Here is a 19,290-nt window from a genome sequence, read left to right as displayed (position 1 = left end):
GTCTACGTGATAACACTGACGCTTATAGTTTATAGATCTGCTCAATCGCGTTTATATGATTGTCTTCCACGGGCCGGATTATGAAAGAGGTCCAACTTCTTCTGTTGTGATTGGATGAAATTGACGTTCTTCCTGTGCGGCCAATAACCTATTCGCAAAAGCAGTTATACTGTTGCGTACAAAATAATTAAAAATAATATTGCCCAACATCAAAACACTTTTAAATTGTGCTTTTATACATATGCGTGGAAAAATAAATTTTGCAATTAATTAAACCCTCCTTTTTTCTCCCTTACTGAGGTGGGGAGGGGGGGCCACTTAGGGTGGCCAACCAAATTTCAGGGGTAGCCAATGCCACCCCCGGCCACCCCGGTGGCCACGCCCCTGAGCAAAGGGGAGAGACGACAGATGGACAGATGGATAAGGATCAAAAGAATGACAGAAATGGACAAGGGGCAGCTTCGTAGACTGATGAGGGAACACTCTGAATTTAAACAATGGATTCGTGGCTGCTGCAGGCAGTCAGAGTCCTCAGACTCATAAGGTTGAGCCTCAAAGAGTAACAATGATGATGATGAAGATCCATTCAACTACTTTTTGAGTTATGTTGAGAATAGACAAGAAAATCTTGGCGCCGCATACGTATCTGGATTTGCATCAAAATCTAATTAATTGTTCCTTGTCCCATGGCCAACCTTTCCTTGGAACGTCACCAAAATTCATCCACTACTTTTTGAATTATGTTGGGAAAAGACAGACAGACAGACAAACAAACAAACAAACAAACAAAAAACGGAGGCAAAAACATAACCTCCTCCAACAAAGTTGGCAGCGATAACTAGGTATAATTTTACTTGTGTGTATTTTAAACGAAATTGAAAACTGTATGTTTCTTTTAAAAAGTCTTTGTGGTTGGCATTTTCACACTTTCAGTCTCATCATAGAGCTTGCAAGGGAGGACTGAAAAAGGACAAACAAAAATGGAGCAGAGATAATGACAAAAGGAAAAGGTGAATGAACTGAAAATTGCTTTTTGAAAGTAGGTCTGGCTCTGGCTCCTCTCACAAGAATAAGATATCATACGTTTTTCAATACAGTAAAAGTAAAAAAAATTCTAATTTCTTCTGCCCTCAGTACCTCAATCAGTACCTCAATCAGTGCCCTCAGTGCCCTCAATCAGTCTTATTTTTTCACCCACACATGGTAATCAGAGATGTAAACTTCAGTATCAGATTTATGACTGACACAGCTTAATTTGGACTTCAGGAAATACTTCATACTAGAAATAATTTACATTGTGTCCATTCTAGAAATTATACCTTAATATGCAAAACTGCTTTCCATGAATGCATCCTTAAAATGGACATCACCAACATGACACTGCCAAACTGGTCATTTCCTTGTGGACTTATTCATTTTTTGAATACGTACCAGTCAGCTTCTCTCATGTACATAAAACACTAATTTATACATTTATTCAAACCACATTAAGTTAATTTGAAGAAAAGGGTAAAATATACATGTACCTACGTGCAAATGTCTTAGGCGCGTGTAAAGAAATGCTGCAGAGCAAAGATACCTTCAAACAATCGTGAAATTAAATGTTTCAACATCAGGTTATGAGAAACCTTCTCATATTTCATTATGAGAGAGAAGGTCATAATTATGAGATACTAAGTCGATATTATGAGATATAGCATCACATTATTATGTGATACTAAGTCATAATTATGAGATACCAAGTCAATATTATGAGATACTAAGTTGATATTATGAGATATAGCATCACATTATTATAAAATACTAAGTCAATATTATGATATAGGATCACATTATTATGAGATACTAAGTTATAATTATGAGATACTAAGTCAATATTATGAGATATAGGATCACATTATTATGGGATACTAAGTCAGAATTATGTGATACTAAGTCGATATTATGAGATACTGTCTATGAGATACTAAGTTGATATAATGAGATATAGCATCACATTATTGAGATACCAAGTCATAATTATGAGATACTAAGTTGATATGAGATATAGCATCACATTATTGAGATATCAAGTCATAATTATGAGATAGTTATATTTATGAGATACTATCTCATAATTATGACTTGATATCTCATAATAATGTGATGCTATATCTCATATCAACATAGTATCTCATAATATCGACTTAGTATCTCATAATTCTGACTTGGTATCTCATAATAATGTGATGCTATATCTCATATCAACATAGTATCTCATAATATCGACTTAGTATCTCATATCAACTTAGTATAAGTCGATATTATGAGATACTATGTTGATATGAGATATAGCATCACATTATTATGGGATACCAAGTCAGAATTATGAGATAGTGAATATTATGAGATATAGGATCACATTATTATGAGATACTAAGTTATAATTATGAGATACTAAGTCAATATTATGAGATATAGGATCACATTATTATGAGATACTAAGTTATAATTATGAGATACTAAGTCAATATTATGAGATATAGGATCACATTATTATGAGATACTAAGTTATAATTATGAGATACTAAGTCAATATTATGAGATATAGCATCACATTATGAGATACCAAGTCATAATTATGAGATAGTGAATATTATGAGATATAGCATCACATTATTATGGGATACCAAGTCAGAATTATGAGATAGTGAATATTATGAGATATAGCATCACATTATTATGGGATACCAAGTCAGAATTATGAGATAGTGAATATTATGAGATATAGCATCACATTATTATGAGACAGAAAGTCATAATTATCAGATAATCTCATTATTTTGAGATAAGTCATTGTTATGAAAACTTAAGTCAAAATTATATGAAACTTCATTATTACGGTGGCGGAAACGGGCTTCCGCACGGTTTTGAGCACGCGCTTCACGCAGGTTGTGCACGCGGCGGCCGGAAGGCGGCGCTTGCACAGCGCGTGCACGCGGCGGGGTCTCGTGCGCTTTTACACTTCTCCGTTGAGAGAGCGGAGTCTCAGACAGTCGGTTAGTCGCGCGGTACAGTTAGAAACACCGGCAGCCGTGCAAGCGCGCGCACAACGGAAGTACCACTTTCCCGGAGCAGGTTCGTGTTACCGGAGAAGCCGAGTTTCCGGCGCTGTTTGGAGGAATGCACGTGTAAGACAAACAAAAACAAACCAAGCCAGCCAGCGCGAGCTCTTCATTAGTGTAATTACTCTAGAGGAGAACCGGGAGGAATCCCGCCGCGCGCGCTGCTGCTGCGGGGAGTTTGCGTTTGTTTAACGCGCGAGCGTGTGGAGTACCGGCTCACCCGGGGACCGACGCGGTAACCTGACGTCATCACCGGGGTTTGTTTCATCCCCAGCGGAGCGGAGAAAGTCAGCGTCCCGCTACACCACCGCGCTCCACACGGAACGGACACACCATGCCGCTCGCGCAGCTCGCAGAGCCCTGGCCCAAAATGGAGCTGGTGCAGCTGGAGGCGGAGGTAAGGGGTTCGAGTCCCGGCCCGCGCCCTCAAACCGGGTTTCCACTGACCGGGGGGGGGGAGCGCCGAGTCCCGGGTTCTCCGGTGGCGGATCGGTCATAAAGCTCGAGCCCTGGAAAACCTCCGCAGCTTTACACCTGAGGCTGGCTCTGATTGGGTCTGGCTGGTTCTGATTGGTTCTGGCTGGTTCTGATTGGTTCTGACTGCCTCTGATTGGCTCTGATTGGCTCTGGCTGGCTCTGATTGGGTCTGGCTGGCTCTGATTGGTTCTGGCTGGCTCTGATTGGGTCTGACTGCCTCTGATTGGGTCTGGCTGGAGATAGTTTGGTGGTTTTAGGGCGCTGAATTTACTTTCCTAAAGAAACTTAAAAAACGGACCAGGTCAGAAATATTGGAACAGGGCACAAAATGGGACTGTTTTTAAATTCAGTGGTTCAGTGCGGGACAGAGGGTGGGTGTGGTGGGGCTTAGGGGCAAATTATACACATAACTGCACTGTCGGGAGGGAAAAGGGGACTAAAAGGGTTCTAACTGCACTGTCGGGAGGGAAAAGGGGACTAAAAGGGTTCTAACTGCACTGTCGGGAGGGAAAAGGGGACTAAAAGGGTTCTAACTGCACTGTCGGGAGGGAAAAGGGGACTAAAAGGGTTCTAACTGCACTGTCGGGAGGGAAAAGGGGACTAAAAGGGTTCTAACTGCACTGTCGGGAGGGAAAAGGGGACTAAAAGGGTTCTAACTGCACTGTCGGGAGGGAAAAGGGGACTAAAAGGGTTCTAACTGCACTGTCGGGAGGGAAAAGGGGACTAAAAGGGTTCTAACTGCACTGTCGGGAGGGAAAAGGGGACTAAAAGGGTTCTAACTGCACTGTCGGGAGGGAAAAGGGGACTAAAAGGGTTCTAACTGCACTGTCGGGAGGGAAAAGGGGACTAAAAGGGTTCTAACTGCACTGTCGGGAGGGAAAAGGGGACTAAAAGGGTTCTAACTGCACTGTCGGGAGGGAAAAGGGGACTAAAAGGGTTCTAACTGCACTGTCGGGAGGGAAAAGGGGACTAAAAGGGTTCTAACTGCACTGTCGGGAGGGAAAAGGGGACTAAAAGGGTTCTAACTGCACTGTCGGGAGGGAAAAGGGGACTAAAAGGGTTCTAACTGCACTGTCGGGAGGGAAAAGGGGACTAAAAGGGTTCTAACTGCACTGTCGGGAGGGAAAAGGGGACTAAAAGGGTTCTAACTGCACTGTCGGGAGGGAAAAGGGGACTAAAAGGGTTCTAACTGCACTGTCGGGAGGGAAAAGGGGACTAAAAGGGTTCTAACTGCACTGTCGGGAGGGAAAAGGGGACTAAAAGGGTTCTAACTGCACTGTCGGGAGGGAAAAGGGGACTAAAAGGGTTCTAACTGCACTGTCGGGAGGGAAAAGGGGACTAAAAGGGTTCTAACTGCACTGTCGGGAGGGAAAAGGGGACTAAAAGGGTTCTAACTGCACTGTCGGGAGGGAAAAGGGGACTAAAAGGGTTCTAACTGCACTGTCGGGAGGGAAAAGGGGACTAAAAGGGTTCTAACTGCACTGTCGGGAGGGAAAAGGGGACTAAAAGGGTTCTAACTGCACTGTCGGGAGGGAAAAGGGGACTAAAAGGGTTCTAACTGCACTGTCGGGAGGGAAAAGGGGACTAAAAGGGTTCTAACTGCACTGTCGGGAGGGAAAAGGGGACTAAAAGGGTTCTAACTGCACTGTCGGGAGGGAAAAGGGGACTAAAAGGGTTCTAACTGCACTGTCGGGAGGGAAAAGGGGACTAAAAGGGTTCTAACTGCACTGTCGGGAGGGAAAAGGGGACTAAAAGGGTTCTAACTGCACTGTCGGGAGGGAAAAGGGGACTAAAAGGGTTCTAACTGCACTGTCGGGAGGGAAAAGGGGACTAAAAGGGTTCTAACTGCACTGTCGGGAGGGAAAAGGGGACTAAAAGGGTTCTAACTGCACTGTCGGGAGGGAAAAGGGGACTAAAAGGGTTCTAACTGCACTGTCGGGAGGGAAAAGGGGACTAAAAGGGTTCTAACTGCACTGTCGGGAGGGAAAAGGGGACTAAAAGGGTTCTAACTGCACTGTCGGGAGGGAAAAGGGGACTAAAAGGGTTCTAACTGCACTGTCGGGAGGGAAAAGGGGACTAAAAGGGTTCTAACTGCACTGTCGGGAGGGAAAAGGGGACTAAAAGGGTTCTAACTGCACTGTCGGGAGGGAAAAGGGGACTAAAAGGGTTCTAACTGCACTGTCGGGAGGGAAAAGGGGACTAAAAGGGTTCTAACTGCACTGTCGGGAGGGAAAAGGGGACTAAAAGGGTTCTAACTGCACTGTCGGGAGGGAAAAGGGGACTAAAAGGGTTCTAACTGCACTGTCGGGAGGGAAAAGGGGACTAAAAGGGTTCTAACTGCACTGTCGGGAGGGAAAAGGGGACTAAAAGGGTTCTAACTGCACTGTCGGGAGGGAAAAGGGGACTAAAAGGGTTCTAACTGCACTGTCGGGAGGGAAAAGGGGACTAAAAGGGTTCTAACTGCACTGTCGGGAGGGAAAAGGGGACTAAAAGGGTTCTAACTGCACTGTCGGGAGGGAAAAGGGGACTAAAAGGGTTCTAACTGCACTGTCGGGAGGGAAAAGGGGACTAAAAGGGTTCTAACTGCACTGTCGGGAGGGAAAAGGGGACTAAAAGGGTTCTAACTGCACTGTCGGGAGGGAAAAGGGGACTAAAAGGGTTCTAACTGCACTGTCGGGAGGGAAAAGGGGACTAAAAGGGTTCTAACTGCACTGTCGGGAGGGAAAAGGGGACTAAAAGGGTTCTAACTGCACTGTCGGGAGGGAAAAGGGGACTAAAAGGGTTCTAACTGCACTGTCGGGAGGGAAAAGGGGACTAAAAGGGTTCTAACTGCACTGTCGGGAGGGAAAAGGGGACTAAAAGGGTTCTAACTGCACTGTCGGGAGGGAAAAGGGGACTAAAAGGGTTCTAACTGCACTGTCGGGAGGGAAAAGGGGACTAAAAGGGTTCTAACTGCACTGTCGGGAGGGAAAAGGGGACTAAAAGGGTTCTAACTGCACTGTCGGGAGGGAAAAGGGGACTAAAAGGGTTCTAACTGCACTGTCGGGAGGGAAAAGGGGACTAAAAGGGTTCTAACTGCACTGTCGGGAGGGAAAAGGGGACTAAAAGGGTTCTAACTGCACTGTCGGGAGGGAAAAGGGGACTAAAAGGGTTCTAACTGCACTGTCGGGAGGGAAAAGGGGACTAAAAGGGTTCTAACTGCACTGTCGGGAGGGAAAAGGGGACTAAAAGGGTTCTAACTGCACTGTCGGGAGGGAAAAGGGGACTAAAAGGGTTCTAACTGCACTGTCGGGAGGGAAAAGGGGACTAAAAGGGTTCTAACTGCACTGTCGGGAGGGAAAAGGGGACTAAAAGGGTTCTAACTGCACTGTCGGGAGGGAAAAGGGGACTAAAAGGGTTCTAACTGCACTGTCGGGAGGGAAAAGGGGACTAAAAGGGTTCTAACTGCACTGTCGGGAGGGAAAAGGGGACTAAAAGGGTTCTAACTGCACTGTCGGGAGGGAAAAGGGGACTAAAAGGGTTCTAACTGCACTGTCGGGACGGAAAAGGGGACTAAAAGGGTTCTAACTGCACTGTCGGGAGGGAAAAGGGGACTAAAAGGGTTCTAACTGCACTGTCGGGACGGAAAAGGGGACTAAAAGGGTTCTAACTGCACTGTCGGGACGGAAAAGGGGACTAAAAGGGTTCTAGCGACACTGTCGGGACGGAAAAGGGGACTAAAAGGGTTCTAGCGACACTGTCGGGACGGAAAAGGGGACTAAAAGGGTTCTAGCGACACTGTCGGGACGGAAAAGGGGACTAAAAGGGTTCTAGCGACACTGTCGGGACGGAAAAGGGGACTAAAAGGGTTCTAGCGACACTGTCGGGACGGAAAAGGGGACTAAAAGGGTTCTAGCGACACTGTCAGGACGGAAAAGGGGACTAAAAGGGTTCTAGCGACACTGTCAGGACGGAAAAGGGGACTAAAAGGGTTCTAGCGACACTGTCAGGACGGAAAAGGGGACTAATGCTACGTTCACACTGCAAGGCTTCATGCTCAATTCCGATTTTTTTGTGAAATCCGATTTTTTTGTGAGGTCGTTCACATTAACAAATATATGCGACTTGTATGTGATCCTCAGTATGAACGAAAAGCGACCTAAAAGTGTTCCGCATGCGCATTGCAGGATACGACGACGGCACACGCAGTGAGCATGGCCAGTGTTTACGGAAGTAAAACCGCCCGGTTGCGGTATGACCCATCCAATCTAGCTTGAATAGCTGCATCCCCCCAAATGGAAATCAGCTCCCTAACCTCTGCGTCCTTCCATTGAGAAGATTCAGAACCTTCACAGCCCGAAGCGTCCCTCGCATTGATGTCATGCGCAGGGGCGCAGATACGTTTTTTGAACTGGGGGGGACAAAGCTGCCAGCAAACCAACCCCAACCCCGATATGCCTGTCAAACTTGTTGTGGGTTACCATAGCAACCAAGCTTGAGCTCGCAACCTGTGCAGTCTGCGCAGCTCAACCAACCGAATATCAGTCTTTGTTTTATGTGAGTTGTTGCAACTATGTATACACTGCTGTGCACCTCAATAAACCGAATGGTAATTAGTCTTTTGATTTTTCCGTGAGGTTTGCCTTATGCAAAGAAAGACAGCATAGACGTTTTTTCCTCCCTATAAGTGGGGGGGACCGAACGAGGTGAATTTAAATCTGGGTGGGACGAATCCCACCCTCTATCTGTGCCCGTGATTATGCGCCATGTTGTTGTAACTTTTTTTGAGAGACCCACCGCCTACTTCAGCGCAGAATAGTGACGTTTGTGGCTTGTTGATGACGTGTAAGTCGGATGAATGCGACCTGGCGGTTCAGACTGAAGTCGCATATGAAAAGAGCGGATAGGGATCGGAATTAGGACCACATATCCAAACGGCCTGGGTCGGATTTGAAAAAATCGGATCTGTGTCGTTCATATTGTCAATAAAAGATCGGATACAGGTCACATATGGGCGAAAAGATCGGATTTGAGTCACTTCAGCCTGCAGTGTGAACGTAGCCTATAAGGGTTCTAACGACACTGTCGGGAGAGAAAAGGGGACTAAAAGGGTTCTAACGACACTGTCAGGAGGAAAAAGGGGACTAAAAGGGTATTAACTGCACTCTCAGGATGAAAAAAGGTATTCAGTTGTGTCATTGCTTCTAACTGAAGTGGTATTTTTCAGGAATACACTCAGAAATAAAGGTGCCAAATTGTACTCTTCCTTCTCATTAGTGTGGTACCATCACAGAGACATGTTCTTTTCCTCCCCTATTCGTATGTCTTTTTCACCTGGAAACATAAATATAATGTTGTGCTGTAGTCGAACCCAAGTCAGGAGTCTGAGGGGTTGAGACCAAGTCTAGACCAGGACTAGACCAGGGTGTGTGAGAGAAGGGGTGGGGGAGGGGTGGGAAGGGGTGACGGCTTTTATCAGGAAGGAAAATGTAAAATTAGCAGTGAGTTATGTTATTGGTCACATTTGAAGTAGAAAATTTTACATCCAATCACAGTAACGATGTTAAGAAATAACTCTGACAGTGCACAGGCAGTTTAATGAAATCCCCACAGATGTGCTCTTGACTGATCTTGAAATAAAGTCTCTATATCTGAGACGAGGTAAAAATGTAAAAGTAAAAATGTGGTTGATTCTGAGACAAGACTAAAACCTTCAGAAGGTGGTCTTGAGACTGGTCTGAAATACTACAACACTCATTTTTAAATGCCTATTTATTGCACTTTATTGGACCTTAATTAGTTCCACTGATGCACCTAACGACAGTTTATTCACCTGTATTTCTGAGAGTGTACATTTGGGGGGGGGAATGAATGGATTATACCTTTCAAACCTCATTTAGTGTACGTTATTAGAGTTTAAGAACCACTGATGGACCTTAAAGCCCCACTGTATTCACTTTCCCAGTAGAAAGAGGTTTCCCTGCCCACTCTTAACGGGGAAAGTGGCTAACACATGCTCAAAGAGTTGATGGATGATGTCACAGGCCAATTTGCATATTCATTGAATCATCATTTTCGTTTGCATATTAAAATGTGTTGCTTGAAGAAGGAAGATTTTTCGACGACACAACAGAGATTTTTATCAGAATAGAAAATTATGGATTAGAATTTTGTTGGTCACGCCACCACACATGACAAATAACGAAATACTGTCAATTCGGCCAGGGATTTTGACAAAATGAAGTGTTAGATGTGAGACTGTAAGTTCATCGCAGTGGTTATCAAGTTGGATGATTTGTTAGTTGGAAAATGTGGTGTGTGGCTTTTAAGCTGCATCAAAACAAATAGTGTTTTGTGTATCTCATAATGTGTGTCACCTTTTAAACCTATTTTTAACCCTAAACAAACCTTAATGAATGGTCTGTGTTTCCTGAGAACATCTTTCTGATATGTCTTTGCTTTCCTTATCCGTGTGTCTCACAGGCAAAGCTGTGGCAGCCCGTCATGCGTGAAATGTCTTTGCTCCCAGAACATAAATGGAGGATTAAATAAAGCAAACAAAACAACGTTCGTTCGTTCATTCATTCATTCATCAGGGCCCGAATGCTAGTGGCTAGCAGCTACAGTTGACCTGGACCTAGCTATTTATTTATTTATTGGGTGGGGGGGGGGGGGTGGTAGTAGAGATGGGTCATGATTTGTGAATATCTGAATAGTCATTAAACTATATATAAAACCAAATAGTTTGTGAATATCGTCTTGTCTTAATCTATTTTAACCTTGTTTTTACTGCCATTTGATAGTAAGTGACATTACGAACGTGACAGGAGGTGGCATTAATGCACCTAAATGCCATTAACCCTTTCACCACTGCACAACTTTTTTTTCCAGAGGGGTTTTCCTTCTACAGTGAGACTGAAATAGCGATCTGCATTGGTGAAAGGGTTAAACAACAACAGAAGAAGAAGAACGTGTTACTTGTGGGTGTTGGTTAGGGTGCATCAGTTGCCCTCACTTTCATAAAATCTGATGCATTTTTGTTTGGGTGTTCCTTTTCACCAATAAAGACGTCCTGTAAAATTCTTTGACCATATTCAAAAGTCTAATGGTGGCACCATGAGGTTCATTTTTTGCCAAAAAACGCTTTTATGTTTTCGCGTAAGGTTTGAATCACAATGTTGGACTCCATTTATTGATTTCTTGTGAGCCAGAGATCATGTTAAGAACCTTTGCAAGGGATTGAGAAGCATTAATGTGATTCATAATCCATTTGTATTGTTTAAAAGTAGTTGAACAATGATTCAATGAACAGCTAAAACTCAAACTGTGCTTGATAATATATTTAGAATATGTACTAAAAATGTGTATCTAAGATATTTGGTATACTCTATAAGGTGCCATAATGTTTCATGAAAAGTGATCGAAATTTTGTCATAAAAGTCATAAAATAGCAGCTTTTTCCATAACTTTGAGCTCCTGGTGCCGCCATTAAACTTTTGAATTTTGTCAAAATATTTCACCCAGTGTGTTTTCTTACCAGAAGGAACATAAAAACAAAAATGCATCATGATCGGAGGAACTTTTCATTTTTAGGGGGCAGCTGATGCACCCTAGTGTTGGTTAAATGAGTGTGGCACTGTAAGATTAGATGCTATTGTACAAATAGGAGAAACATGCAAAGCCAAAGACGACTACAGTTGCTAAAAAGTTGTATGTGAAACTCTCAAAAGAAGTAAATGAAAATGAGATGCAGCCCAAACTCTGCCAGGTAAAGCTAAATCTAGCATATAAATCTAGCACAACTACAACCCCGATTCCAAAAAAGTTGGGACAAAGTACAAATTGTAAATAAAAACGGAATACAATAATTTAGAAATCTCAAAAACTGATATTGTATTCACAATAGAACATAGACAACATATCAAATGTCGAAAGTGAGACATTTTGAAATTTCATGCCAAATATTGGCTCATTTGAAATTTCATGACAGCAACACATCTCAAAAAAGTTGGGACAGGGGCAATAAGAGGCTGGAAAAGTTAAAGGTACAAAAAAGGAACAGCTGGAGGACCAAATTGCAACTCATTAGGTCAATTGGCAATAGGTCATTAACATGACTGGGTATAAAAAGAGCATCTTGGAGTGGCAGCGGCTCTCAGAAGTAAAGATGGGAAGAGGATCACCAATCCCCCTAATTCTGCACCGACAAATAGTGGAGCAATATCAGAAAGGAGTTCGACAGTGTAAAATTGCAAAGAGTTTGAACATATCATCATCTACAGTGCATAATATCATCAAAAGATTCAGAGAATCTGGAAGAATCTCTGTGCGTAAGGGTCAAGGCCGGAAAACCATACTGGGTGCCCGTGATCTTCGGGCCCTTAGACGGCACTGCATCACATACAGGCATGCTTCTGTATTGGAAATCACAAAATGGGCTCAGGAATATTTCCAGGGAACATTATCTGTGAACACAATTCACCGTGCCATCCGCCGTTGCCAGCTAAAACTCTATAGTTCAAAGAAGAAGCCGTATCTAAACACGATCCAGAAGCGCAGACGTCTTCTCTGGGCCAAGGCTCATTTCAAATGGACTGTGGCAAAGTGGAAAACTGTTCTGTGGTCAGACGACTCAAAATTTGAAGTTCTTTATGGAAATCAGGGACGCCGTGTCATTCGGACTAAAGAGGAGGAGGACGACCCAAGTTGTTATCGGCGCTCAGTTCAGAAGCCTGCATCTCTGATGGTATGGGGTTGCATTAGTGCGTGTGGCATGGGCAGCTTACACATCTGGAAAGACACCATCAATGCTGAAAGGTATATCCAGGTTCTAGAGCAACATATGCTCCCATCCAGACGACGTCTCTTTCAGGGAAGACCTTGCATTTTCCAACATGACAATGCCAAACCACATACTGCATCAATTACAGCATCATGGCTGCGTAGAAGAAGGGTCCGGGTACTGAACTGGCCAGCCTGCAGTCCAGATCTTTCACCCATAGAAAACATTTGGCGCATCATAAAACGGAAGATACGACAAAAAAGACCTAAGACAGTTGAGCAACTAGAATCCTACATTAGACAAGAATGGGTTAACATTCCTATCCCTAAACTTGAGCAACTTGTCTCCTCAGTCCCCAGACGTTTACAGACTGTTGTAAAGAGAAAAGGGGATGTCTCACAGTGGGAAACATGGCCTTGTCCCAACTTTTTTGAGATGTGTTGTTGTCATGAAATTTAAAATCACCTAATTTTTCTCTTTAAATGATACATTTTCTCAGTTTAAACATTTGATATGTCATCTATGTTCTATTCTGAATAAAATATGGAATTTTGAAACTTCCACATCATTGCATTCCGTTTTTATTTACAATTTGTACTTTGTCCCAACTTTTTTGGAATCGGGGTTGTATATCGGTGTGTGTTGACGTGGTTGAGAATTGCATGCGATCTTCGAAGAACGGTCAAATAGTTCTCGGTGAATATCAAACAGTATTTTTGTTTGAAGTAGCATCACTCGTTGGTGGGCTTTGTGGCTGTAATGATGTAACATAAACACAACACGTGTATATCTACATATTGTATGGCTGGCCACGCCCCCGTCCTTTTCTCCAAATCGCCGTTCCTTCAGTCTGCACCTCTCCAAAGCCATAAGCAACATGACTGTCAGTTTGTCACTAGATTTGTCTGTAGGCTTTATTTTGAAATAACACTTGTGATAAATCTGGGAAAGTGCGTGTATTGTGAAACGTGTGTTAATGATGATACTGTTCTGGGAAGTTGGTGTAATTTTCTGTCTGCTTATTCAGCTGTGTTCGAGGATTTGGCACCTTTTAAAATCTTCCTGTTAGCAACCACATACCACAGGGACATGTTTATATTTGGCAGTCAGCCCCTTAAACCTACTCCCTCCACACACAGACACACACACACACACACACACACACTGTCCCAAATGGCTCAAATGAAGCGCTGTGGCCAGCACAGCTGGAGGTGTACAACATCACTTGGAGTTCGAGGTTGTTTTTGTTTTGAAGAGATGTATTTCTTGCATAGCGATCAGCCATAACCTTATGATCACTGATGGGTGAAGTGAATATCATTGATTATCTCATTACAGTGGCACCTGTCAAGGGGTGGGATATATTAGACAAGAGAACAGTCAGTTCTTGAAGTTGATGTGTTGGAAGCAGGAAAAATGGGCGAATGTAAGGATCTGAGTGACTTTGACAAGGGCCAAATTGTGATGGTGAGATGACCGGGTCTGAGCATCTCCAGAATAGTAGGTCTTGTGGAGTGTTCCCAGTATGCAGTGGTTAGTACCAAACAAAAGTGGTCCAAGGATCCAAAGGCGAACCGGTGACAAGGTCATGGGCGTCGAAGGCTCGTTGATTTGCATGGGGCACAAAGGCTAGCCCATATGGTCCAATCCCACAGAAGAGCTACTGTAGCACAAACTGCTGAAAAAGTGAATGCTGGCGAAAACAGAAAGGTGTCAGCATAAACTTTTTCAGCGGTTTGTGCTACAGTTGCTCTTTTGTGAGCCTTCGATACCCATGACCCTGTCGCCGGTTCACCGGTTGTCCTTTGGATCCTTGGACCACTTTTGTTCTGTACTAACCACTGCGTACCGGGAACACCCCAAAGGATGTGTCATTTTGGAGATGCTCAGACCCGGTCATCTCGCTATCACAGTTTGGCCCTTGTTAAAGTCACTCAGATCCTTACACTCACCCATTTTTCCTGCTTCCAACACATCAATTTCAAGAACTTGCTGCCTGACGTATCCCACCCCTCGACAGGTGCCAAAGTAATGAGATAATCAGTGTTATTCACTTCTTCACCTGTCAGTGGTCATAATGTTATGGCTGATAACATGGGCTGATACCCCAGTGCTGTTGAATTCTTAAATCTGATTGGTCGGAGGGTGCAGGGCAAACTGCGAGGCTTTAATTAAACATGTTCATTCAAGTATGTTATCATTTCTGTACTTAGATCTTTTACAGGGACTTGTATGGTGGAAGTTTCACATAAACGAATAAAGATTAGACCATCAACAGTTGGTCAGTTTTCTGTATGAATATCTTTTGTCTTTTCCACCAAAATAAAACCAATAGAAGTGCGAGTGCTTTGTCACGATCAGCTAAAGGTGAAGCTGTAACTTGATGTTTTCTGCTACAGGAAAGTCTTCATGATCGAGGGCTTTCTGTTTACTCAGTAACGCCTGTTTATTTCTGACATTTTTATACCTCCAGCATTACATGTACACTACCGTTCAAAAGTTTGGGGTCACCCAGACAATTTTGTGTTTTCCATGAAAAGTCACACTTTTATTTCCCACCATAAGTTGTAAAATGAATAGAAAATATAGTCGAGACATTTTTCTGGCCATTTTGAGCATTTAATCGACCCCACAAATGTGATGCTCCAGAAACTCAATCTGCTCAAAGGAAGGTCAGTTTTATAGCTTCTCTAAAGAGCTCAACTGTTTTCAGCTGTGCTAACATGATTGTACAAGGGTTTTCTAATCATCCATTAGCCTTCTGAGGCAATGAGCAAACACATTGTACCATTAGAACACTGGAGTGAGAGTTGCTGGAAATGGGCCTCTATACACCTATGGAGATATTGCACCAAAAACCAGACATTTGCAGCTAGAATAGTCATTTACCACATTAGCAATGTATAGAGTGGATTTCTGATTAGTTTAAAGTGATCTTCATTGAAAAGAACAGTGCTTTTCTTTCAAAAATAAGGACATTTCAAAGTGACCCCAAACTTTTGAACGGTAGTGTAACTGAATGGAATGAGTAAATATACGACACGTCATCCTTTAATAAGTAATGGTTGTCGAATTGCTGTGATATAAGAGGATTAAAACGCTTGAGGGTGTGCTGTTGTAGAAAATTATCCACTTTAGGCTAGTAGTGCTGTTTTGTCAGGTCTTGTTATGCCATGCCTACCTTTTGATTATTTTCTTATCCCAGAGCACATTAAAGGAGAACCGAAGTAATTTTTAAACTGGCTTTATTTCTTAATTAATGTTATTCGATAATGATTTCAGTTTTATTAACCTTTATATCGTGACTTGTATTGGCATATTATATTACACTTATCAGTCTTTTTGGTTTTTAGCCATGTTGAATGTAGTTCGTTTGGTCCACGGCAGGCATCGCTTATCTGCACAATCTTCGCGAGACTTCAAACGTGAAGTGTCAGCGCCGCCATTTTGAAAACTGTTTACACAACGGCCAGATCGCCATATCGTTCCAGTTTAGGTTAATTTCGAGATTTGCCAGCTTCATCAGCGATGGAGATTTATTCCATACTACTTCGAAGCAACGTTCATTCATTCATTCATTCATTCAAGTTTATTTGTATCGCGCTTTTAACAATAAACATTGTCGCAAAGCAGCTTTACAGAATTTGAACGACTTAAAACATGAGCTAATTTTATCCCTAATCTATCCCCAATGATGAAGCCTGTGGCGACAGTGGCAAGGAAAAACTCCCTCAGACGACATGAGGAAGAAACCTCGAGAGGAACCAGACTCAAAAGGGAACCCATCCTCATTTGGGCAACAACAGACAACATGACTATAACATTAACAGCTTTAACATGAAGTCAGCTTCGTTGATGCTATAAACCCCCCACCGACGGAAACCCGAGCGCAAAACCGTTCACGACAACCGCCGTCCCAAAGTCAGCAAGTCAACTGCAGTCCCCAGCCACAAAAGCACCACTGCAAGAGTCCAGAGCGTCCTCCAGGCGCGACCCCCGACTGTCCACATGGGGCCGCCCTCCACAGGAGCGATGCGATGAGACTCCAACCAGACACAGGGCACCAGGATGGATCAGGCAGGTCCGAGGAGCAGAAGAGGTTCAGCATCTCGATCCCAGGACCGACATGTAACTCAGAGGGACAGATTTGGGGGGGAGAAGAAAGAGAAAACACAGGTTGTTGGGTAAACGTGGAGTAGAGAAGAGTTGAAAAGACAACAGGATAAGGACTAGTCTGTCGCGCTGGTATTTACGTCATTACTGTTGCACAATTAAAACGTGCCAGATCAGGCGGCTGGCGGGTTTTCAAAATAAATACATGCATGTATTTTTGTGATAATTACATATTATACTGAGTGCATTTCCCACATAATCATCACTGAGGTTTCGGACAGCACTACAAAATGGCGTCTACACTATATAGTGCCCTATATAGTGAGTAGGGAGTGATTTCGGACACAGGGAAAACTTCTGGCTTCATTACGTCAGCATTCGAAAGAGGGCGGACAACGTCGGCAGATGTTGGTCACTTTGATTTCCGCTGTACGTTTTACTTCCGTCCTACGATGTCTTGCAGAGGTCTCAGCGAATCTCGTTTACGGTCATTGCTTTGATATATGGACTGAGTGTATTTCAAACACTCATAACTTGCTATAGCGGCGACAAAATAGCGATCAAAATGCATTCCTATATTTAATAAAATGAGAAATAGGATTTTGATATAAAATTTGCCTTCAGTTCCCCTTTAATGCCTGTGGTTGGAGATTTCTGAACATTACTTTTGCTTGGATTGGGGCCTTTGCAGCATTGTTGTAATGATTAACTAATGATATGTAGCACTGGGTTATCACCTGATGTCTCGTATAGTCAGGAAACTACTTGCTCTCAGTCACTATGTACACACACATAACTACACCCTCTCAACCTGTCGTAAACTGATAAGTTGCTTTGTGTGTGTCCTGGAACAGGAGAAATGTGCATGGATTGTCTCGCTATACATGTCATTTGTCTCTTGGGCCTGGGAGTTAATCACGATGATGATCTTATCAGCAACAGCCATGCAAGCATGAACCGTATCAGGCAGTATGGATTTAAATTCCTTTAGAGTGGCTTTTTTTTTTTTTTTAATCTCAACCTTGTGTGTGTGTGTGTGTGTGTGTGTGGAGTGGTAATGGAGTCGTCTAGTCCACTTGGCAAGAAGTGTTTTTTCCATCTTAACCCTGGATGGTTGTTAGAGCAGGTCTAAGGATGGTTGAAGGATTGAAACGCTTCTGTTTGTAGTGAAACCACTTAGCAAGTTGGAAGTGTAACATTGCACATGTTTGCATGTGAAGCTTTTGAGCTTTCGAATGAAGTCGTTGTAATTGCACACTGTTCATATACACACACCCTAAAGCTGGTACCATGCTGCAAGGTTGTTTGTTGCATGTAATCCTAGTGGTGGACAAATCACTCAGTAGCCCAAGCAGACTTTGAGTTCAGGATATTAGTCTTAAGGCCAATTTATGCTGACAACCCAGTCCTCGCAGACGGTATCGCAGACAGCGTCTGCGTAGCCCCCCCACCTTCGCAGACGCTCTGCGCACACCTCCCAAAAATTGTGACCACCGCAGAAGCCTCGCAGACAGCGTCACAGACAAGAGGGCTCTGATTGGTCCACTCTACATCCGCTGTACACGCACTTCCGCTTCACTACTTTCCCGGTTTGGTTTGTTTTCACGACCGGCATTTTTAAAAACACGAGCGAAGATGGAGCATCATGAAGAGCGGTTGATTGAGGAAGTACGGACATCTATACGACTCCAGTTCTAGTCATTATATAAAAAAAAAAGTTCTAGTCATTATAAGTAACCGGAGGATAAACACTCCACTAACCACACCCACCAACTACTCCTAGCGACTTCGCGCCCCCTTGCGTTGTGCCGGTGAATAACATCACGCACGCCTATTACTCCCCGCTCAACAATAAATTACAACTGTCTGCGAAAAGCTATCTGCGAAAGCCTTGTCGCAAGAGCATGCAGAGGCCTTTAGAGACACACACACAACTGTGCAAAAGTCTTAGGCACACGTAAAGAAATGCTGTCAACCAAAAATGGCTTAAAAATAATGAAATGAAATGTTTCAACGTATAAAATATATACAGTAATAAATGAAACAAAGTCAGTATTTGGTGTGAGACAATTCTCTTTGCTTTTAAAAAAATAATAATAAAAAATAATCTAGCTCTGTCTGAGGTCCAGTTTTATGTGAGTGCAGTTTTATGCAGAAATGATCTGTAAGTTTTCCTGAGCATCTTACAGAACCAGCCGCAGTTCTTCTGGACACTTTGACTGTCACACTCACTTCTTCATTTTACACCAAAACCCAGCAGCCTTCATTATGGTTTCTTTTTTCATCTGAAAAGTGTCTCTTATGGAATATGCTGCTCAGATACAAACTTTTTTATTTATTTTATTTTATTTTCCTCCTCTATAACATTTAATTTTGTGCTGGAAAAAAACCAAATGTTTGGAATTTTAAAATGTTTTTGTACTGACTCTCAATAATGTACAGTGGTGCTTGAAAGTTTGTGAACCCTTTAGAATTTTCTATATTTCTGCATAAATATGACCCAAAACATCATCAGATTTTCACGCAAGTCCTAAAAGTAGATAAAGAGAACCCAGTTAAACAAATGAGACAAAAATATTATACTTGGGCATTTATTTATTTATTTATTTATTTATTTATTGAGGAAAATGATCCAATATTACATATCTGTGAGTGGCAAAAGTATGTGAACCTCTAGGATTAGCAGTTAATTTGAAGGTGAAATTAGAGTCAGGTGTTTTCAATCAATGGGATGACAATCAGGTGTGAGTGGGCACCCTGTTTTATTTAAAGAACAGGGATCTATCAAAGTCTGATCTTCACAACACATGTTTGTGGAAGTGTATCATGGCACGA

General features: G+C 42.9%; 1 protein-coding gene across 2 annotated transcripts in view; it reads left to right on the top strand.

The window, feature by feature from the left end:
• Positions 1-3,001: 3,001 nt before the first annotated feature.
• The window catches only part of rps6ka1 (ribosomal protein S6 kinase a, polypeptide 1), a 195,540-nt gene continuing 179,251 nt past the window's right edge, over positions 3,002-19,290 (top strand). Inside the window, exon 1 of one of the 2 annotated variants that reach the window (XM_060934764.1) lies at positions 3,002-3,501. In XM_060934764.1, the coding sequence (XP_060790747.1) occupies positions 3,439-3,501 (63 nt within the window). In that variant the 5' untranslated portion in view covers positions 3,002-3,438. The remainder of the gene's footprint in view (positions 3,502-19,290) is intronic. The other variant, XM_060934765.1, reaches the window with a different exon arrangement.

The sequence above is a fragment of the Neoarius graeffei genome, chromosome 11 (assembly GCF_027579695.1).
Source record: "Neoarius graeffei isolate fNeoGra1 chromosome 11, fNeoGra1.pri, whole genome shotgun sequence".
NCBI lineage: Eukaryota > Metazoa > Chordata > Actinopteri > Siluriformes > Ariidae > Neoarius > Neoarius graeffei.
This window is presented reverse-complemented; position numbering and strand designations above follow the sequence as displayed.